At 43.9% G+C, this 24,156-nt stretch overlaps 1 protein-coding gene across 2 annotated transcripts in view; it reads right to left on the bottom strand.

Moving 5' to 3' along the window:
* FHOD3 (formin homology 2 domain containing 3) overlaps positions 1–24,156 on the bottom strand; it is a 494,793-nt gene that overhangs the window by 153,741 nt on the left and 316,896 nt on the right. For both annotated transcript variants that reach the window (XM_065890566.1, XM_065890567.1), the window contains exon 10: positions 21,188–21,426. In XM_065890566.1, coding sequence (XP_065746638.1) covers positions 21,188–21,426 — 239 coding nt within the window. The remainder of the gene's footprint in view (positions 1–21,187; positions 21,427–24,156) is intronic.

The following is a 24,156-nucleotide window of genomic DNA, read 5'->3' on the forward strand; positions in this document are numbered from 1 at the left end:
TATTTCATTTGCTATCTGATCTGTGTGTGATGATGTCTCATTGTGGTTTTACTTTGCTCTCCCCGATGACTAATGAAGATGGGCACATTATCATACTTTTAATGTCTATTTAGATATCCTCTTTTTGAAGTGTGTAAGTACTTTGCCTTTAAAAAAGAAAGAAAAGGCTCAGACTTCCCTGGTGGCGCAGTGGTTAAGAATCCGCCTGCCAATGCAGGGGACACAGATTCAGTCCCTGGTCCAGGAAGATCCCACGTGCCGTGGACCAACTAAACCCATGCACCACAACTACTGAGCCTGTGCTCTAGAGCCCGCGAGCCACAACTACTGAAGCCCGAGTGCCTAGAGCCTGTGCTCCGCAACAAGAGAAGCTACCACAATGAGAAGCCTGAGCATCACACAAGGAGAAGTGCCCACTCGCCACAACTAGAGAAAGCCCACGCGCAACAACGAAGACTCAATGCAGCCATAAATAAATAAACTGAAAAAAAAAAAGGCTTTTTATTTGTAGAAATTCTTTACCTAATTTGGACACAAGTAGTTTGTCATATTCTAGTGTTGCAAATATGTTTTCCCTGTGGGTTGCCTTTGCATTCACTTCATGGTATCTTTTACTAAACATACGTTCTTAAGTCTTAAGCTTAATGGGGCCCTATTTATCTTTTTTTCTTTGATGGTTAGTGTCTTTTTTGTCCTGTTTTGTTTTTTTTTTTTTGATTACACCAAGGTCTTAAAGGCATTCTCTTATGTGACCCTCTAAAAGCTTTATTATATAACCTTTCACATTTAAATTTGCAGTCCATCCATAATTTATTTTGTGTATCATATGAGATAGGGGTAAAATACATTTTTTTCCCCACGTGGACGTACAATTGGCCCAGAACCATTTAGTAAGAAGGCCATATTTGCCCCATGTTAGTACCATCTTTATCACAAATCAAGTATATATCTGTGGGTTTCTGGACTTCTTCTCATCATTAGTCAATTTTTCTATCCTTGCATGAATACTCTGCATGAATCTTTGCATGAATACTATCTTAATTATTACAGTTTTATGATAGACCTTGACATTGCAAAGTAAGTCCTTTGCCCTTTATACTTTCATAGAATTTTTGGATCAGCTTGTCAATTTTCACCAAAATCTAGATGGACTACTAGTTGGGATTTTATTGAATTTATACACAAATTAGAACTGACAATTTTACATATTGAGTCTTCCAACCCATGGCTGTGGTATACCCTTTATTTAGATTTAACCTTGTTCCAATATTCTTTCATTTCTTTTAAAGCTTTAACTTTTCAGTAGAGGTCTTATATATTTTCTGTTAAATTTATTTCTAAATATAAATTTTAATGCTATTGTACATGTTATCAATTTCCAATTTAATTTTCTATTTATTTGATGATATATAGAAATAAAATTGATTTTGGGGGTAAATTTACCTTGTATCCAACAACTTTTCCAAATTTATTAATTGTAATACTTTTTATATAGACTCCTTTAGATTTCCTATATAGACAGTCATATCGTCTGTAAGTAACGATGGTTGTATTTATTTTGCTCCAATTCTTATGCCTATCTTTTTCTTGCCTTATTACACTGGCTGGGAACTGCAATATTACATTGAACTGAAGTGATGACAGTAAGCATCTTTTCATTGTCCCAAATATCAAGAGGAAATATGAGCTTTGCCACAGATTTTTTACTCTTTATCAGATCAAAGAAGTTTCCTTGTTTGCTAAGAGTTTTTACCATATATGAGTACTGAAGTCTATCAAGTGCTTTCTTTCCATTTATCAAGATAATCATATGATTTTCTCCTTTATTTTTTATTTATTTATTTATTTTTGTGGTACGTGGGCCTCTCACTGTTGTGGCCTCTCCCGTTGCGGAGCACAGGCTCCGGACGCACAGGCTCAGTGGCCATGGCTCACGGGCCCAGCCGCTCCGCGGCATGTGGGATCTTCCCGGACCGGGGCACGAACCTGTGTCCCCTGCATCGGCAGGCGGATTCTCAACCACTGCGCCACCAGGGAAGCCCCTCCCCTTTACTTTTGTAAATGCAATGAATTACAAAACTGCTTTTAAAAGGTTAAACGAACCTCGCATACCAGCAATAAACCCCACCTTGTTATACCATGTTACCCTTTTTATAAACACCCGGGTTCTATTTGTTAATATTAAGAATTTTTTAAATTGAAGTATAGTTGATTATAATATTATTAACAATTTTTTACATATACTGGAAAGAGATTGATCTATAATTCCTGTTTCTTAAAATGTGCTGATCAGTTTATGGAATAAACGTTATGCAAGCCTCATAAAGAGGTAGGGCAGAGAGGGTGACAGCTGTGGAGCTAAAGAAAGAGAGATGGATCCGAAAAAAATTAAAACAGATTTAGCTGAATTTGGTGACTGGTTAGATGCGGCAGGAAAGGAAGAAAGAAGTATTGGTACAACCCCATGGTTATATACCCCATACCTGGATTGAGGGGTGCTTCTGTCAGAAACAAGGAAGCCAGTGGAACAGTGAAGACAGCATTCCTCCTGTAATGCCACAAGCCACAAACGAGCACACCTCATCTGTCCTTCCGAGCCTGGTACAGCTCACCCTCACACAGCACAGTCCTTTTTGTTGGCAGTCCTTTTCTGCTCTAACAGCAGTCAAGTTAAAAACTGTACCCTCAACCTTCAGCCTGAGGCTACCTTCCCTCATCTTGATCAGGAATGTGCAAATGTTATTACTTCTGGTCTGCCCAGAACCCACAGATCTCTACCCTGCCAACCAATGGGTCTCTCCTCTTTAACTCAAAACAGGGAGCCCCATCCTCCAAAATGACTTGACTTCATTTGTTCTCCCAGGTGGTAAAGTCATTTAGAAGCAAAGTCTGCTGGAGTTGGAGAGGCTCGGAGCCAACTGCCTGGGTTGTACTCCAGCTCCATAATTTACCAGCTGTGTGACCTTGGGCCCCACTTTCCTCATCCCAATTTAGGATATCAACAGTACCTACCTTCTAGGAGGACTGGGTTAATATGTAAAGCACTTTGAAAAGGAGCAGTATACAGTGAGCAAATCAATTTGTTTTAGCCATTAGCTCTCATCATCATCATCACCATCATCGTCACTGGCTTTGGAGCCCTCTTAGGAAATCTCTACCATCCCCCACTTAATGGATACTCAAGAACTCTGCTTCATTCACTAAGGAAGAGGACATAGTACTCGGCAAAGCATTCCCAATCACTGGCAGATAGTAACACTTTCCCCTTTATAACTTCCACCTGTGTAAGCTGTGTATTTCTGATCCTCCTCTCTTGCATGTAGCTGTCCTACAGATGTGTGGAGACAGTGATTCTGATCAACATCCCAACCTGTTTCCTCTTTGGGCTCAACATCTCTGACGCTGCAATAAATCTTCTGATGACTTGTGTATATCATAGCTTTGCTATCATGAGTGGCAGAGCAGGACCAAGGGCAGGCAGCACAATGACTCACTCAGGGAATCCACTTCCAGGAAGTCCCATGGTCAAAGCACTGGCCTTGCCCTACAACTCAAATGCATGAAGAAGGAAATACCCTCTCGTAGGGCACGGGACTTTCTATGCTTGATTTTATTTGGTTTCATCCTAGTAGAATTAGTCAAATGGAATGATATTTTACGCTGCCAATATTTAAGACTGAAGAATTAGTTCAGACAATTCTGCTTTTTCCCTAGCTGAACTGTCTCTTAAAGTATAACTTAATTTTGTTTATGCTTGTTCTAAGGCATTCTGGGTCTTTGGTCTCTGGCTTTCAAATACCTTTGGGGGTATTCTGCTTGTTTGTAACTGATAAGGAGTTACTCTAGGGCACAGGCCTGTTCTGAACCCATCAGGTAGTCTCCTTTTAACCACAAACAGTCCCAGACTGGAGGCCACCCTCTTCACGTTGGAAAAGCAACAGGCCCACCGCCTGACCAATTCTGCAGGGCACAGTTTCCTTCAAAGTCAAATTAACTTTCTCAAATTCGGGTCTCAGGCTGACGTCACGTATCTTAGGCTTCAAAAAACAAGAAGGAAAATGGATGTTGCTGAGATGTTTTAAAAGTACAATAGAAACATTTAAAACGGTATTAAAGTATATTCTAGGACCAAAGCAATCAGGATGAGGAAGAGTTAAGCAACACATTTGGAGCAGACATTTCAAGACATCTAATAGACATAAACTCAAATCAGGAATATGAAAAAAATATATTTTAAAAGTCAGTAGAAACACAACTATAAAAGTGAGCAAAATATACAACCATGGCCAATACATTTATATGAAATGATATTTTAAAACCGAAGTTTAAATATAAATCAGTCAGAGTTTAATAGAACTCAATTGGAACGACAATGAGATACCATCTTTTATCTGCTTGGCAAAATTAAGACGTCCGAAGATAATACTAAGCACTGAAGAGCATTTAGACCAACTGGCTCTCATATACTGCTGATAGGAGTCTGCATTAGCATAATGACGCTGGCCAAATAATTGGCACTATCTCATAAAGTTAAGCATTCATATCACGAATATGACTGGCATCACCTAGAAGTGGCATTGCTGTAGCCTGGGGCAGTGGTTCTGATCCAGGTGATTCTGCCCCCTAAGGGACATCTGTCAATGTCGGGAGACATCTAGTCTTAGATGCTGCATCCTACAGTGCACGAGGCAGCCCTCCACAACAACATTTGCACCGAATACTTTTGGTCCAAAATGTCAACAGTGCCGAGGTTGAGAAACCCTCTCTAGGGATGCCGAAGCATGTGCACCAGGATATGAGTCTGAGAATATTCTCAGCAGCACTGTCTGTAATTACCAAAAAATGGAAACAACCCGAATGCTCACCAATGGGAAAAAGGATAAATAGATTGTGGTATATTCCAAGCAGAGAAAATGGAAGACCTTCAGCATCACATGACAATATGGATGAACACTGGAAGCATGATGTGGAGTGAAGACAAATGCAAAGAGAAACTACAATATTCTAATATTTTTATAAAGTTCAAAGAGGCAAAATTGTATAATATACTATTGTTTATATATATATATATATATATCTGATAATACTAACAACAAACCCATAAGACAACACTAAACGATATTTAAGAGTGCTGGTTACCCAGGTTCAGAGATGTGAAAGTTGGAAGCTCACAGTAAGTTAAGGGTAATGCTCTGGGTTTCTAGCTAGACCGTAGTCTCATGGATGTTCTTTATATTAATATTTATATAACATTAATAATTAATATTAATAATATTAATCACGTTTATAATATTTATATAAAATATAATAAACTAAATAAAATAAATAAACTAGGAGAGGGCCACACATGGACCAATGATGTCAGTGTATCATGAACTAAGGATTATGATTAATTCAATTCTAGAAAATTAGAATTTTTTAAATAGATTTTATTTTTTAGAGCAGTTTTAGTTTCACGGCAAAATTGAGCACAAGGTACAGAGATTTCCCATAATAAGTAACAATACAAACACTTTTTAAAAGTGAAGAAGTGTAACCATGGGGCAAGGGCTCTCCATTTACCCAACAATTATTTATTGAGCATTTATTATGTGCAAGATGCAGAGGTACAGTGGTTAGTAGAGGTTCTCACCCTTAATGTTTACAGGTCTGTAGGGGAGAAAGACATTAATCTAATTGTACCAGGAAGTACTCAAGTGAGAAAAATTTCCACAGTGCTCTTGGGGCAAAACTCAGAAGGCCAAGCAGGAATTGACCAGAGGACAAGATGGGACTTTACACATGACACTCTCCTGCTCCAACACGTACACGCTAACCTTAGGATTAAGTCCAACTTGCTCAGCTAACACCCCCATCATCTCGCCAACTTCATCTCCCTCTCTCCCTTCAGCAACTCCCCCACCCTAGTCTTAATCCGTCTATTGAGCTGTCCACCCAACACCAAGGGCATTTCAGCTTGGGGTCCTCAAAGGAGCCATTCTCCCTGCCTGGAGTTACTCCTTCTGCTCTGTTTCTCTAGTGGACCCAGCCGCCACGGACATCCAGTAAATACTCGTTGCCTGTTGCAGACCTGTGGCCCAGTGGACCTCGCATGGTGCTCAGCATGGAGATACTCGCTATGGATGGTCAACAGACAGAGTGGCAAGAACTGGAAAAATGACCTTGGAGATCTCCCCACGTTGCAGATAAGAAAGACGAGGTCCAGAGAAGGCAAGATCACACAACCTGCCAGTAAGAACTGGCGACGTCATGAACCTGAAGCAGAATCTAAACTGGTTTCATTGCTCTACCGTCACTGCACATTTCCTTCTAAGCAATAGCACCCTGGATGGCGCTTCTCAGTCCTCCCTACACAGGGCATAGACAAGAACATCTGCACAGGCCACCAGAGTAACGGACAGGAGACCCGCCCAGTGCCCCAGTCACCCCAGACCTGCCTGGTTGCCCTGAGGCGGGACGGGGGGCGGGGAGAAATCAGTGTCTTGACACAGGTGTGACCCATTTGTGGCAACTAGTTAGTAAGTTCTGTATTAAGGTTTAGATAAGATGCAGGCATTTTAAATGCCCCATTTAGTTCTGTAAAATGCATATGGCATACTATAATTAGATGAAAAAAATATGTCATAGAAATAGTGTGTTACTGTGAATGTAATTATGCCACTAAATTGTACAATTAAAAATGGTTAAAACGGTAAACTTTGTTATGTATATTTTACAATTAAAAATTTACAATTTAAACAAACAAAAACAAATAAACAAGAAATAGTGTGTTAAATTTCTGTCAGACAAAATGCCCCCTTGGGCTCCATCTGTATCCCTCAGATGGAGCAAACACTGCATCCCTCTGTGAGAGAGTACACTTCAACTGGAGTTTGAACTTAGCCTCCTGGTGACTCATACTTTCTGCTCACTTCAAGGCTGTTTCTAGGTTACCAAGGCCCCAAGAAGAGATTTGAAATTTTCCAATTAGTTATCTTAATCAGTTAAGACGTATATCTGACCAACTGAAGCAGTGATTTCATTCAAAAATAGTTTTGTTATCCACCAAAAAAAAAAAAAAAAAGAAGCTTCCCTCAAAAGATTTTTGCCAGCTACTAAGAGAATGAAAAGACGTTTAAGAGAGCCCAGCTGTTGCTCTGATGTTTCCATGGTGAGAACCCAAAGTTAGACAGGAAAGTATTTATTGTCCCTGTAACACTCAGAGTTTAGAAGGAGCATATTTACAGGCCATGGATACTAAATATACCCAGGAACTGGACAACTGGCCAGAACCTTAATGCATGAGCCATTATTTTGCTATTTTGTTTTAGAATAAAATACTAATGGATCCAGCACATTATTTCTGCGGAAAACATGGAGCAGTTTAATATAATGGAATTCCAGTCTGCATAGCCTAAAACCAATAGGAAGAAAAACACAATTAGTAGCCTGGTTGCAGGTTTATTTAGGAGTAAAACAAATCAATCCAAGGATAACTGCGGACTATGAGGTGTCTCACTACTTTCTTTTGTGGGTACTTTGATTTTATGTTTAAAAAAGACTTTATTCCAAGCCAGAAATACTACCGAATTGCCTTAAGTGTCTCTTAGAGGCCTGAGAGAGCAGAAGAGAAACTAAGATGAAGGTAGAGTGGAATTCTCTGTGACATTTTGGAAACAGCAGGGACGCCAAGCACAGACCCAGGCTGAGGTTTCAAGATGGCGGCCTCCAGAGGTGAAAGCAGCACTGCCTGTGTCTGGCTTGGCTCCATCCTGAGACCCGGAGGCTCTCTTATGTCACCCATAAAATACAGTGGAACAGCAGAACAGGAGCCTTCATCTCTGGTAGTCTATGATAGCTGACGAAATGAAATTGTGTGGACATCAGACAAGTTCTCTCATCTCCAGAAGTTGTACAACTATTAGTCAAATAGTGTGCTGTCTAGCCAAGCTCACTTTTAAACGTTTCGAATAACAGAATTCCTTACACACATTCTGTTTCATGTTTTCACAAACAGGAAGGCAATGATACTAAAGAATGAAAGACTCCAAGTTAGAAAGAGACATGATATGTGTGTCTTTAAGAGGCAGATATCAAATGTAACCACCAAGAGGAAGCCAACCCCATTTCAGAGTTTTGTGTGTAGGTCCATCTTTCAAACTCATGACTCAGTTTGATTCTAGAACTCGAATTGCCTTTTCACATGCTTTGGACTTCAACACACCACCACCAATCATCCTTCAGGACTCAGCCCAAATGCCTGAGGAGGCTTTTTGGACAGCACCCCCCCCCCAACCCCTGCCCCATCCCACTATCCTCTTTTCTAAAAAAATCTTTTAAATTAATATTTAATTATAAGATTCATACTCCCTTTGAAAAAGTATAATATTACTGATAAAAATTAAGTCCCCTTTGACCAGAGGTAACCACGGTTATAAATTCGGTGGGTAAATTTCCGGATTAAAAAAGAACGTTTTAACATATATTATTCTACAGTCCTTTTAATACAGCAATTGATGTGGCAAGTATGTTGGTACTTCTGGTGTGGCGCATTTCTTATAATTGCTAGTTGCGTCCCATCATGCGGCCATGCCATGTTTTCCTTATCTAGCCACTCCCCAAGTTGCTGTTACAAGTGACGCTGTAATGACAATCCCTGCACATGTCCTTGTGAGCTGCATGTTATTGTCAAGTGCATATCCTTACATCCCTGCTACCTGCACACAGCCCTGTTTGCAGCCTTCAAAAGCCCTCTTCCAAAGCTACACACATTTACTTGCTACAATATTTATGTGCACACTGTCTTATGAAGCTGGAAGAGTCATAAGGGTCATGCTTACCACTCTATCCTCAGAACCGAAAATCTGGCATGTACAGGAAAATACAAGCTGGTGAATAATGAAGGAATGAACGAATATCATTTTGTTCTCCTTTGGCTCATAAGCTACTGTTCCTGGCTCAACAAAATCAGGGCAGTAATCATAACATCAAAGTTCAGAGAATGTCAGGACTGACTAAGAAGTCTATCCCTGTATACTTACTGTGAAATAATATACTCAGTGCTGGGGTTTCTCTTATAGAGAATTGGTGGCTTGCTCGTTTACTTGAGGGCGTGAACTATTATGGATGTGGACCCAAGTCCCAGCCACATTTTAACAACTGCAAAGTCACTTCTTCTTTTTCTTTTTTTAAAATAAATTTATTTTATTTTATTTATTTTTGGCTGTGTTGCTCTTCATTGTTGCGCATGGGCTTTCTCTAGTTGTGGCGAGCTGGGAGCTGCTCTTCGTTGCGGTGCACGGGCTTCTCATTGAGTGGCTCCTCTTGTTGTGAAGCACGGGTTCTAGGTGTGTGGGCTTCAGTAGTGGTGGCGCGTGGGCTCAGTAGTTGTGACTCGCGGGCTCTAAGAGCGCAGGCTCAGTAGTTGTGGTGCACGGGCTTAGCTGCTCTGCGGCATGTGGGATCTCCCCAGGGCTCGAACCCGTGTCCCCTGCATTGGCAGGTGGATTCTTAACCGCTGCACCACCAAGGAAGTCCCAAAGCACTTCTTCTCTGCTTCATGATTTTTTCCCCTTTTCACAATCAAAATCATTTACTCTTCTAACTCAATTTTGCAAAGCTTGATATAAGTGAAAAAAATATAGATAAAGAAAGAAAAATATCTTCCTAAGTCCAGTAAGTATTTGTTGCACTTCGGAAGGCCTGCCACTGGCACGAAGCCCTGATACCCTCCACCCGCTCACCCTGTTCTGTCCCAAGACCTCTGGGAGACCAAGGCCTGCACTCAGCAGGTCCCGACTGGCCGCTTCTTCATGGGGGCTCATCTCCAGTCAATGTTTAAACTCATGTTTATAAAACCAGAACTGCATGACTGGGAAAAAGAAAAAAAAAACAAACCTCAGGAATTAAAATAATTTCTCTGGAGGCAAACGTGATTACTGTAATGGAGTATTCCTGAAGTGTGATATAATTGTCTCGGATTCCTCACTGAGTTGTTGTGTCTTTGGGAAGCACGCTTTATCAGGATGTTCAAATGGCACTTAGGCCGCAGATACCCGTCCCAAATGTGCCCAGGCTTCCCTGCTCTGCAGGCCACTCTCCCAGGGCAAGGGGCAGGCTTCCCTCTACCTGGCTTGGCTCTGCCTCCTGTTTCTCTCCAGGGAAATCAGACTCTCACTGGGCTGGGGGGGTGGGGGTGAGGCCGCAGTCACTCATTTATTCTAGTTATTTAACCAACTCTCTGACGGGTGCTCTCACGCAAAGCACTTTACAGGGTTCACCCCTTAACTCCTCGCAGGAGCTGCTGAGGTGGTACTATTACTACCCCATTCACGGCTGAGGAGCTGAGGCACAGAGAGGTTAAGGAGCTTGCCCAGAGTCACAGAGCTAGAAGCCGGGATCTGAACCCAGGTAGTCCAACCTTAGCATCTAAGCTCCTGACCATGAAGCTCTGCTACCTCCACTATGATCATTTCTTTGTGGCTGGAAATAAATGCCTCTTCTTTTTAAGGACTGGAAGAAGCTGTGAATCTTTCTTTCTTTCAGATTCTTTTCATGTATTCAAGCGTATAGGGAGTCTACCAGTTCTCACCGCTTGCCCATCTCACCGAGGCCCCATTCCGCCATGAGGAGAATCAATGATGCCCTGATATAGACAAACTTGGACCACAACTATAGCCCATGCCAACCCTCATCAGTGTCTGAGACATCAACATACCTCCCTTAGAAATCAATGTTTTTTTCTACAAGGATAGGATGCTTCTGTGATCACTGTCAGCTCACTGAACACATGTGTGAGACAAGAATGACATTAGGCCAGGTCTCTCTTTCTTTGGGTCTCTCCTCGTCAATTTCCAAAGCCTATTCCAAAGGGGTCCCTTGCAAAATGCTTCACCAGCATCACTTTGGTCCACTATAAACACCTTTTTTGCCATGTCAGATTTGACCTCCTCAGCCGACATTTTCAGGGTTTTATTTCCCTGCTAATTCAACCTTCATCACTGAAGAGTTAACTACCAGGCTCCCTCCACAGACTCTTGTAAAAGAGACAATCTCATTCTTCCTTCCATGATTGGATTTAATCGACTCAGTTTAGTAATCATTAGAAAGCCCCTGCTCCATCTCCAAAGGGATCCTGGAATTGCCAGGGATATAAAGAGAGAGATGCTTGCTCTCCAGAAGGACCACCCACAACCTGTACCTGCATGAACTGCCAACAAAATCAGCTCTACTAGAAAGGGCTGTGAACAGTCAGGACATGGATGGGAAGACATATATTACAGAAAATGGAGAGTTTGCAAGGGCAAGGGCAAGCAGGCTTGACACTGAAAGAAAATACCCAAAGCAAGTCAAAGATGTAACCAGAAACAAAAACCTTTCCTTCTCTTTGAAGCGTGTTCACCACTCCCACAGTAAAGGGCTGTCTCTTCCTGCAACATCACACCAAGGAAGGCCACTCTAGCTTGAGAAGCATTCACTCTTGAAGACAACCAATATCAAGGTTCATTGACTTGGGAAGTGAGTGAACTTCTCAGTTTCAGAATTTCATGACAAATCTACCCTTTATCCATTCACTTCTCTACTCACTTGGTTTGTTTTCCCTGGGTTATGGCATCTAAGCCCAAGCTTAGAGTTCCAGAGGTGCCTATCCAACTGTCTATGGGACGTTCTACCTGTGACCCAGATATCTCAAACTGAAAATGTTGCCATTTTCTTCAGAATCTAGAAAAATCCCCCAAATTCAATTCAGCAAAGTCCAAACCCCCAAAGAAATCTGCAATCTGATCACAGTGAATCTTTTGAGAAACCAGAAGTCCTACGCCAGTAATCAGGAGCTTTTGCAAAGTGACCTCTTCCTCATACCTTTTGCTCTGCCCTTTCTTGGAGCAGGTGCTCTCAGTTCCAAGTTCACAGCCCTCTGCCCAGCCCCCCACCCCCCAGCCATCTCCCCTCCTATCCTCCCTTTGATGTTCAATACTCAGGACACCACAAAGGGCTTCGGAACATTAACTGGTAAATCTGGATCACGGGCTGTATTCTAATCATACCTACCTGAGGAGGTCACATCCCTTGCTGGTGAATCCCACTGGTAACGAACCATTACCGTCAGATCAATCTTCCCAAGTAGATACTTGCCGCTCATGGTACCAGTGGTCGTTAATCTAGCTGCGGGGAATCCTCTAGCATGGTTATGCCAGTGCACAGAATCTTCTCCCCAGTTCACGTTCATATTTATTTAACGATTACCTTCTTTAATAGCACAAAATCCGGGAAAGCTCCAGGGCATGGAGTGACTACAACAACACTGAGCTAACCCCACATTTGCGCTGCCTCTCTCGACTCCCCTGCCACTCTATTAAAGCGGCATCAGCGCCCTGAGTTTACAGCGGAGGAGACCGAGGCCAAGCCTGGGGAGGAAGAGGGAACTGCAGCTGGAAAGGCCGTGCCTGTGCCCTCAACAACCTGTGGCTGCTCCTGTTCTGCACTTGGCCAAACCTTCCCCAGGAGCCAGGACTGAGGTCACCTGAGTCGTAAATTCCGTAGGTTAACACCAATGATACAACCCCTACTGTAACAGAGAAGAACAAACCTGACTCCGTATTGGATCTAGTCCTTTAGCTCTAACCTCTGTTGCCTGTGCTTAGTCTTGCTGGTTCTGTGCCTTTATAAAAGAATGTTGTCTATAGCCTGAAATATACATGGTAGCCCGTTCTCAAAGCTCTGCCTCCCAGGCTTGACCTTTAAAGGTATAACACTTGTCACACACATAGACATAAGAAGTTGCAGAACAGAGAATGACGTTTGTCTTGTTGGAGGTTTCCAGCAACATCGTGACCAGACCTACGTGGACAGCTGCAAAAACAAAAGATTATCACATCCCCTCTGTCTGGCCGGCACCAAGAAGTTTGCAGCAACCAGTCATACTCTGTCCCCTTTTAGTATAAAAGAAGTCTGAATTCTAATTCAGGTAACATGGCTCTTTGCGACACCAGTCCACCATCGTCTGGGTCTGCTGGCTTTCCGAATAAAGTCACTGTTCCTTGTCCCAACGCTTGGTCTCTCAATTTATTGGGCTGTTGTGGTGAGCTTGGACTCCATAACACTACTATTTATATAATAGGTTTTTTGCTTGCAAATCGATTGTTCACTGCCAACTACTTCCAAGAAAGACAGAACTAGGGCTACTCTGCTATTTCTGCTGCAGATCCTGTAGCTAAAGGAGGAGTGGAATCCGTAGGCCCTGGCAATGAAGCCCTGTGGACAAGGCATGACACAGACCAGAGGGCAAGGCACGGCCCTCTTAGTTCCAGAACTAAGCATCCAAATATGCCTCCTTCCTGACAAAATGCAGGAAAATGGCCTCCCCAACCCTGCAGAGTTTCAGAGTTAGGATCTCCCATCTGCCCGCTGGTTCCTGGGGCTAGTAGAAAGGTGCCAATACCCTTTCCTACTCCCGCAGGAAAATAGAAAGCCACACCCTCTCCAACTGCCTCCCTCCAGCTCCCACCCTGGAGGCTCAGCCCCAAGGCTTGTCTCTCTTCTGCCCACCACCCACTGGGCCACTAACCGGTGCACATCAGGTATGATCCCCCAAAACGTGAGGACAGCGTAGCCTCCGATAATTGATAGTTAACTGTGGCTTCCTCTCAACCGTGAACTTTTCTTCTCTATACCTTCTTTCCTGCTCCCATCACCAAGATTACGGCTGGTTAGTTATGATTAACTGGGAAGGCTGTTCCAGTGTTGCAGTTATTGCTCTGAACATTCTCAGAACTCCTCGTTAGGAACTGTCTTCAGTGCCAATTGATGAGAAGAACAAGCCAACCAGTATGATTATTTCAGGATCAAAATCTAACAGTGATTATAAACAACACAGCTCTTGGGATGACCAAGTTCCAATAAACATTTGCTCTGAATGATTTTTTGCTTTCTCAACAAATTCTCAACTAATTCATCCTCAAAAGAGAAAAGCTTGTTACTACAGAACACATTCTATAGATTCAGAGACTAGTTCCAGGGATGTTTAGCTCTGAGTGCAGGCTCTGGACTAGGACTGTCTGGTCTGGGTTCAAACCCAGCTGTGCCACTTACCACCTGTGAGATCTGGGGCGAGTTCTTTAACCTCCCTGTGCCTCAGTTTCCTCATCTGTAAAATGGGGAGAATACTACCACCTGCTTCATGGAATTTACAACATATGTCAAATTGTTTAGCACCATAGTCAGCACAAAGTAAGTGCTCCATAAATGTGGTTCCTGCTATCACCACTGCCGCTACTACTCACCTCCTAGAGAGTGAAGGAAAAATAGAGAGCATTCTCCCAGGACAACAGAGAGAGGCCGCAGTTAGAAAGAGGACACACTTCCCTGAGTGAGCATGACGCCTAAAAGCCACACAGGAAAAGACTAACAGATTGGACACTATAACAATATGTTTTATGCATATATCAAGAGACGCCATAAAGTAATTTAAAGATAGTTAAGATATAGGGAGAAAATGTTTGTGACATAGTTGTCCAAAAGTTAATATCTATAATGTATTAAAAATACTACATTCTCTCTACTTTTGTATCTGAAAATCTCCACATTAAAAACAGAATGGCTGTACACCAATTAAAATGCTTAAACCTTTCAGGAGACAAATGAGCCAAGGATATAAACAGACTGTACTCAGAAAAGGAAATGTCCACAGCCAATGAAGCAGTAAAACTTCTGAAAAATTCTTAACATCCAGTGCTGGTGATGGTGTGGGAAAATGGCCAGTCATATGCCTATGGTGGAACAGCCAGTTGATATGGCCTTTTAGAGAGCAATATGGTTGACACCAATATGTAATACAATATTACAAAATGTAAGTGTCCCATGATCTAGGGCATTTCACTTCTAAGAATCTCTCCTGAAAGAATGTTAATGTATGTGCACGTGCGTGTGTGTGTGTGTGTGCGCATGTGTGTGCGTTCATTACAGAAAGTTTGGTACTAGGAAAAAAACTGGAATCAAGCCGTAGCAAAATGAATGAAGGCGCTACGGTATTATGGTATATCCTTACAATGGAACACCAAGTAATAATTTTTAATGTATTGTAGTAATTTTTTAAATGTACTGACAAAAAACCAGAACTAATAATATAGAAGAATGGCAACACGCATTTGATAATTGCTTACTAATCGCCAAGTACCCAGTATATTTGTTTTATTTCTACAGGATCACAGGGGGGGAAAAAGGGTAGTTGAATAAAATGGCGAAGGGCAGAGACTCCGGATCCAGACCACCTGAACTCTAAAACCAACTCCACATAGATTAGCTGTGGGACTCTGGACAAGTTACTTCAATGTTCTGTGCCTCAGTTTTTCCTCCTGTCACGTAGAGATAATAACAGTACGTATACCTCATAGGGTAACAGTGAAAAGCGTAGTACACTAAAGCTCTTAGCATAATGCCTGGCGGATACTTAAGCACTCAGTACATTATTTGAAAACATAAAAGAGCTGCTCTTTATTCTGTTCTCACTCTGTGCCAGGCGCCATGTCTAAATGGGTACAGGGCTAGTAGTGGCAGAGCCAAGCACCTCCATTCTACGTCCTGTACAGCAGTGATTCCAAATTCCACGCTGGTGAGAATGTGCGCAGACTGAGTTTCTGCTGCTGGTGTCCACGGTCTGTCCCCACACCACACCCTGCCAGGCTCCTCGCTGCAGCATGGGTGGGCTAGCTACCCTCCGTCAGTACCCGTGGCCTGTAGCCCACATGGGCATGGTCCCTCCTGGTCTCCCCTTCTCCAGGACCAAGGGGGCCAGGCCACAACCTCTCTGTGCTGCTGGAGGGTCAGGCACGTCTGTAGGTCAAGCTACTGCATCCAGTCGTTCCCAACTGCAAGCTCCAGGCCTGGCCACAACCCTTGACTCCTGGTCAGTCTGTCTACTTCCTGATCACCTTCAATGTATTAGAATGAGTAGTTTTGTACAACAAATATTAAGCCTTTTTTCCTTATTTTTACCCCTAATCTAACCTCCATGGACGAAATCGCAATTCTTGAATTTAACTTTTTCACTTCTGGACCCCCAGCTGATGACACCATCAGTCGAGAGGAGGGCATCCACCTCTCCTCCTCAAGCTGAGTTCTCAACTCCACCTAAACACCTGTGAACACTGCGTGGACAGAGGTGGCTCTAGTGAGCTTGTCCCCTGTGTTCCTCTTCCTCCAATCAGGTTCCAGAGCCTGGCTGCAGAAGACCACACCTTCTGTCATATCATCATTTTTCTGTCTTGCCATTTTGTTGCATGCTGGTGTCACGTTCCACTACGTCAGTATTTCTGGAACGTGGCAGGTGTGAAGCTGATTAGAATTGGTTATGCGGGGCATTTCAGCTACTGAGAAAATCATGAGATTTAGTCAAACTTTTGGTTCTCAAAGAGGGCTCAGCATATTCCCTGAGAATGTGAAGTAGAAAACTTTGCTAAATGGAGTTAAAACCCAACCAAAACAAAACAAAAAAGGGACTCTACTGTACTATCTATACAGTAGCCCCCCAATTTAAGAATTACATTCTCTGGGAAAAAAAGTCAGTTTTGACCCATGCACATGAGCATTTAAGATAGGTCCACAAAGTTCAAGAAAGCTACCCTGCTTCCAACAGTCTAAAGACTCCCTGCCTCAGCATCGTCCCAAGGAGGTGAAAACCACAACCAGTTACGTGCCTTCCCCTAAGGCAGGGTTGACATTTTAGAACAGATAATTCTTCATTGCGGTAGGCTGTCCTTGCACTGCAGAATGTTTAGCAGCGTCCCTAGACTCACCCACCGATGCCAACAGCACTCCCCACCCCAGCTATGATAACCCAAAAAGTGCCAAGGCATTGCTCAGTGTCCCCTAGGGACAAAATCACTTCCGGTTGAAGACCACTGCCTTTCGGGGCCATTGAGACTGGTCCCAGCCTGCCTCTACATCCCTGAGCAGCACATCCTTTTCTGGGCTCATTGCCACACACCCTCCCCCGCACTGGTTCAGTATGTCCCCCTAGTCTGACTCTTCTCCACCCTCTCCAACCCCCCCAGCCTCCCACTGGGAACGCATGAGCAGCCATCAGCAAACAGCCTCCACACCTTCATGGAATATTCCTTGCTCTAACCCTGGACTTAAGGATGCTGTTCCCTAACAGACTTCTCATATGGCGTGACGGGTTCTTCTCTCTTACCCACATACTCCTCTTTGCCAACTCCAAACCACTTCCCCTGCAACTTCCCTCAAGAAACGCAGCCCCTTAGAATATGGGTTGGCAAGCCTGTGGGCCAAATGTGGCCCACCACCTGTTTTGGTACAGTCTGTCAGCTAAGAATGATTTTCACATTTTTTTTAATGGCTGGGGGAAAAAAATCTAAAGAATATTTCATGACATGTAAAACTCAAATCTCAGTGTCCATAAATAAAGTCTCAGTGGAAGGCAGCCACACTCATTCTCTAGCCTGTTTTCTATGGCTGCTTTTATGCTACAAAAAAAGCATAAAAGCAGCCATAGTTGCAACAAAGACTGTCTGGGCTGCAAAGCTTAACATATTTATTACCTGGCCCTTGACAGAGAATATTTCCAACCCTTGACTCTGAGGAATGTGGGAGTCGTCTGTACCATCTACTTCCAAGCTGCTGTCACCATCCACTACCCGCCAGGTCACTCTTCCATGTGTATTAAAATATACACATGACTGAAAGCTGGATGGCACAACTGCTAACATGAACGACTAAATGAAGTTCAAAATTACCTCTATGGGTTAGAATGTTGTGTGGAACTCAACAGGATGAAATTAAACTTTATATATTATAAAGTCCCATGCCAAGTTCATTGCCAGAGAGATGGATATACAGAGCAGCAAGAAGACCCAGTGTGTGCTGACAGAGGTAAGAACCAGGATGAAGAGGGAAACATTATAGGGAAATTCTATCCATATAGTGAAAGGCTAAGCGCCAACAGAGCTACCACATCATAGAGCAAATTTAGACCAGGTGACTTTACTAACAAGCCAAAAAGTCCAAAGATAGAATGGGGTGCCTCAGGGAGGAGAATGTCCGAGGCTGAGTACACGGAAAGGGCTTCTGGTCTGGGCTTGACAACCCTGAAGACTTTTTAGTCCTAACATTATATACTATTACAATTTAAACCAGAGACACTGGCTCTTTTGATGATTAGATGCTAAAAATAACTTTCTTGGTAAAACAATGAAAGCACCGACATTTTTCTTCCAATCAGATCTGTAAATTTAATCGCAAAGGTGAAACTCACCATGGCACACATAGTCACAAGAGGTACTTTTAGGTGGCAGATGACCAATAAACTCATACCTTATTTGGTAAATGCTCACTGTGGACTTCTATTTCTTCAGAAGAGCAATGTGAGTTTTGAGGCTTACTCGTCCTTATTTAAGCACATAGCCTAGCCGGCCTAAGTCTGTAAGAAGACTGGGGGATTTTCTCCTGTTCGACTCTCCTTGATTTTTATATTAACCCGAATAAAAATACACATACATGGTATGTAAACAAATTCCCTGTCTAAAAAGTCAGAAGTACAAATCTCACTCATCTCACTCAATGACTACGTTTAGGAACAGTAGGGTGGTAAGTGGTTCTATACGGTTCGGACATTGAGCGGCAAAGGCCAAAGACTCAGGTTTAACCCAGGGCTTAGCTCCCTAGTCCTGAGATTCATCACAAGGCACCAAGCCCCTGACTCTTTTCTCATCTGTAATGTGAGGGTAATGATACTTGCCCTGCCTGGATCCTACAGAGGACCATCATGAGAATCCAATTCAAGTGACAGAGAAGAACCACCTGAGTGCAGAGTGCCATATACAGTTTAGGACAACGTGAATCTCTACCCTGTAACATAGCTCTACCTTCTTTTCAGAAGTATTGGCATTAGTTGGGACACAGAGTAATACAATTCAGCCTAAAATTCTTCATATGTGACATAGGCAGGCATGTTGCTACAAGTTAGCGGTAAGCAGGGCCGGAACGTTCGCACAGATGAAGAGTAATCTAGGTCAGGCATGCGTCTGTGTCTTTCAAGGTCTACGGGGAATAGAGCACAATGAACTTCTTGATTCTAAGGTAACGTTTTGAGGCACAGATGCTGAGCAGGTGACTAAGCTATGCACGCAGGGATTGCTTCCCAATTTGCTTATCGTCACACTTTCCCTCTATCCTACTCCCACTTCTGCCAAAATTACGGTGTCATTTTGGGGCCACAGGGCAAAATCCCTCCAACAGGCTACATGGATGAAGCCACTTCATAATCATCAATCTGAAAACCTTTACCTTTCTTGGTAAGCAGGAAAGTGTATTTTTCTTAAACAAATGCTATGAAATTTACATTAAAGTAATAATTTCATTAAAATGAAAAATCAGTCCTATTTGAAAACACTGAGGCAGGAACATTCAGAGGACCATCTGTGGCCTCCCGTTCCAGATCCCACCAAGCCCAGAGGCTCAAAACTGTGCCCAGGAAGGTCCACTCCACTGCTGTTACCTTTGCCAACATATCACAAGGTGTGGTCACCTGAACTCACAACACACCTTTGAAAAGTGTAAAAACAAGAAATAGAACAGAAACAAACATGACCCAAGTCAGACAGAGCAAAAGAACACCAAATGCTGCTAACAAGGCCTTCTAACTCCTAGCTTCAGCCTCTTTGGTGCTTTTAAACCGATTTTTCAGCCCACTGTGTACACTTTCCTTAACTCTCTCCATGTTAATTTCTCAAGCTATTAGCCAGAGGCAGCACTACAGAGAGCTTCCAGGGCCCTCTGAGCACCGCCTGAGTTTCTTGAAGATCTTGGATGACAAAGTACAATGTTCATAGTAGAGGTTCTCATTCCTCAGTCCGTTCAGAAGTTTTGGTCTTCTTTTCACGAAAATAGAGATTGCTATACACAGACTCTTAGAGACAGAAAAACCTGTAGGTGGAGGGCTAGGTGATGGAGAAGGGTGTCAACATGGACCATGCCTTGCACATCACTCGCAGACCGATGTCCTCCTTCTCCTTCTGTAATAGGGGGCACCCAAAGGCCTGGACCGGTTCATGTTCCAGTGATCCCATGAGTACCAGACTGCTCAAGTCACTTCTTGGTAGTGGTGGGGATGGGGTGGGTGTCCCCTTAGGGATAGAGCGGAAGGGACATATGTGGATGGTGACAGACCTCACTATCTTAAGGTCACACCACTTATATTCTTCTACACCAAGCAGCCTCCTGACCTACATTTGGCTCCCAGGTGGATCTCCATGATGGGGGGGGAAACGCTTCAGTCAAGTGATGCGAGCAGGGTTTCCGCCAGCAGCAGGAAGAGGTGCACTGGCAACCAGTGTATCTGTCAGCCTCAGTGGAGTTGGCTGTCATGGACTGGTCCACAGAGTCCCACCACCCTAGTGAACTGAGAGCATCCATTTGGGAAGATATAACTGGACCCAGGCCCCAGAGCAGCATGGCCATCCTTCTGCTACACCTCTGTTCTATGGAACCACTTCTGAGCTCCTATAGATTTTGTCAAATTTTATATTTTGGACATACATAATTTCTCATGGGACTGTCAATCTATTTCTTTTTATGTCCTTGTCTTCATTCTTACCTTCTCCCTGCCCAGATGGGAGGGTCACAGGAATGGAGATCATACCTTTTCTATGTATATGTCTTCACGGTTTCAAACAGTCCTGGCCTATAACAGACACTTAATAAAAAAGTATGCTGCATGACTGACTGAATGAATGATGGCGTCAGTATTTACTGAAGTTATATGAAAGCACATATTTGTTCCATTTAACTCAACCTCAACCATGTATTATCATGAGTACCTCAGACTCTATCGATCTCGCATTCGTGTGGTGGCATACCATTTATTTCTAGGCCAAAGTTTTGTGTTTTGGATTCTTTTCTAGTTGATAAAGCACAGCATTTCTACACAGGTTATTAACTGAGATGCTAAATAATATGAAAACACAAGTGGGTGAAGATGAGTTCACGGCGTTAGTAAGACCAAGTCTACGCATGTCACCAGGGCCACCTCGCCCCTGGGAAGTTCCGGGGTAATTAGGGGTGATGGTTTAATGGTAGAGAAGAGGCAGGGAGCAGGAGAGGTGGGGATGGTCAAGGGCACCGGTGGGGTTGTGGCCTCGCTCCCTCTTTCCGGCATCCTCGCGCCCCTCTCCGCGTCTGGGTTAATACTTACTTTTCAGGAAGATCTCGCACTTGACTGGCCTTGAAGTCGGGAGCCGACGGGGAGCAGGGGCTGGACGGAGGCGACAGAGGACTCTTGATGCTCTGCACCGAGTGCCTGCGGCTCCGCCTGCGGTCCACGCCCTGGTGCTCGCCGCCCGTGCCGGAACACACACTGGCCCTTCTCCGGTCCCGGCACCCGCTGGGGGGTGGTTCAGCCGTCTCGTCGCCATCCTCGAGCCTGAGTGCCACCTGGAAAAGCAGAGAGCGCCCAGCGCGAGCTCAGACCTGACAGCCTTTCACAGTCCCGCCCCAATGAGCACTCTGCGCCGTCTCTTCCCATCCTGTGGCTGCGGCTTCTCCACAAGGTCATCACAACCACACGCATCCTAAAGCGCCACCTGCAAACCAAAAGATGCTCGCCACTGTGTGATTTTCCCAAACGGATACAAAAAGGTCAACTGATGTCACGAGAAGACCTGAGAAATATTTTGTAATTAGATGGGCTCTTCACTCTGCGGCCCAGCACTGCCCTTTCCGAGGTCATCTCTCGAGGGCGCCCCCCGCCCCGCCCCCACCGCCTTTGCTCTTCCCTGGTCCAGGAGGCGGAGTCTCTCCTGACGCCCAGCGGCAGAAGCCCCGGAGTTCCTGACAGTTTCGGAGCTCGCCTTCCCAGCGAGGCTGTTCAGAAGAGCACAGCAAGGAGAAAGGCGGGAGCCACAAACGAGGTGAGCCGAACGGCCTCACCTGCAGGTCTTTTGAGAGGCCTGACTTTAGATCCCCGCGCACCGCGGCTCTCACGGAACCCTCTGCAGCCTGGTCTCAGGAGCCTGCTTGTACTTGCAGTCGCAAAAATAGAGACCAGAAATACACTGGACCTCTAGAATTACGTTTTTAACAAAAATTTCCTCTTAAAAGCACTTACACTAGGAGCCCTGCTTCTAGTTGGGTGGTACCCTGTCCAAAGGCCCAGCTCGGCCCTCTCCTAATCTCCTCTATCCTGGACCCTACTCCATGGCTCTCTCAGCTCACATTAACGCCCACCATCTCTATGCATACGCTTCTCTTTATTGGAGCTCTCTCTTCTCAACCATGGGTTACACCTATCTGTATCTCCAGCTTCTTTAATTATTTTTATACCTACCTTCTCAAAAACTACACGGTCAGACGAGCACAAGTTATCGCTGACTAGACCTCTGTGTGGCTGCCTGGGCCACTAGTGGACCAAGGGTGACCTGCAGCAAATTGCTTGCCTGAGAGCCTCTCTCTCGGCAAATGAGGCTAAGAGGATTGCATTTTCAGGTTTTTGGTAAGAAAACTTATCTAACATATATAAAGCAGCTAGGGTAGGGCTTTCCCTGTGGCTAGTACTCAATTAATATGACCATTCTTCCCCAACATAGGCCCTCGGATAAAAGGGCCTAGGATGCCCACAAATTCCTCCATCACACAGGTCAGGCCACCTCGCACACCAGGTGGGCCAGGCCAAAGCAAGTCCAGCAGTCTCTCTGATGTGGCACCCAAGGACCCACATGGTCCCCGGACCCCAAAGGTACATATTTTCCAGGCTTGTGTGTGCTCTTGGTCACATTTCACAACGTGGTCCTGACAAGTGAGAAAATGGAGAAGTAATATAAAGACCCAGATGGCTAACCATGCTATTTGGCTTTGACATCACCTGTCTACATAAAACCTGGCTACTGCAAAATCAGTGGTCTCCTCTGTCCAAAGCATTGATGCCAACTGTGTTCACATAGCAAGGTGAGCTTGGCTTAGTCAGGGCTAGATTGGCCACTCTCATCCTGTTCACGAGAATGGACACCTGAGATGCACGGCCTGTTTCTCAGGAGTGCAGCCTCCCTTGATCTGCTCCATCTCCAGTTTCTTCCAGTTCTAGCTTTTGGGTGAGACTGATTTAGTGAAAACTCTTCTATCTACATGCCAGATACATTCTATAACAAACTCCCAGATAGATGAAGACAATTTAATAATATTTTGACTATTCTGTTCCCTTAGAATTTACAAGTCAGACATAATTTGGGGAGGTTTGAGGTAAGAATTGATAAGAGTTCAGAAAAAGCTCTATTGTTACAAAATCTCACTGGAAAGTCTGTTTCCTGGGGGAGGGGGGTGCGGCACAGGGGGGTCTGCGGTATAACTGCAAGAACTAAGAAAGAAGTTATGTATTTGGTTAACCACTTTTATCATCTCAACTTTAGCACTTTAAATGGCATTCTCTGGGGAAAGTTTGAGAATGATTATACACCTAACCAAGGAGAGTATTTTAAAATATTACTAGCCAATTATTTTTTCTTCATTTTTAGATGTACAAATTCTAGACCATTTGAACTTATTCTGACCTGAAGTATTGATTCTGCTTCTAATTAAGCACACATTTGGAATGATAAGATTAGGGGATAAAGTAGAGTTCAGATATTTCTAATTCCTTGCCTAACCTCAGAGATGCAAGGATCAAATAGCATTCCACTCACAGTGCCTTTCAGAGAAGTACACGGAGTGTGCACAAAGTGAAATCTACTTTAACTGCCTTTTGTCAAGGAAGATGGAGACAATCAGAAAGTTTACATGAAAAGTCTTGAAAGATTATCAAAATGACACCATAAGAGGGAATTCAGTGAGGGCTGTCTAAAGTTCAGATCCTCAACAAAACATCCATCCCCTTAAACAAAGAAAAGGGTGCATGGGGGCGGAGGGTAAATGGGGCTCAGAATCCCAGGAGATCCAATGGCAGTCTCGAGCTTGGCAGTCAGGAATGCTGTAACATGAAATTTGGGGCTGGTCTTCACTCCTGGTTTTGTTTTTACAAGAAGAATTTTAGAATCACCAGTGTCCACTGATGATAGGAAGAGAGACGCACTTTCACGTACAGGGCCTTGATGGCAGTTCCAAATTCTTCAGATACTAGGGAGCACTATGGATTAGAGTCAAGTCCACTAAGGGCTGGAAAACACCTGGAGAGAA

The sequence above is a fragment of the Phocoena phocoena genome, chromosome 13 (assembly GCF_963924675.1).
Source record: "Phocoena phocoena chromosome 13, mPhoPho1.1, whole genome shotgun sequence".
Lineage (NCBI taxonomy): Eukaryota > Metazoa > Chordata > Mammalia > Artiodactyla > Phocoenidae > Phocoena > Phocoena phocoena.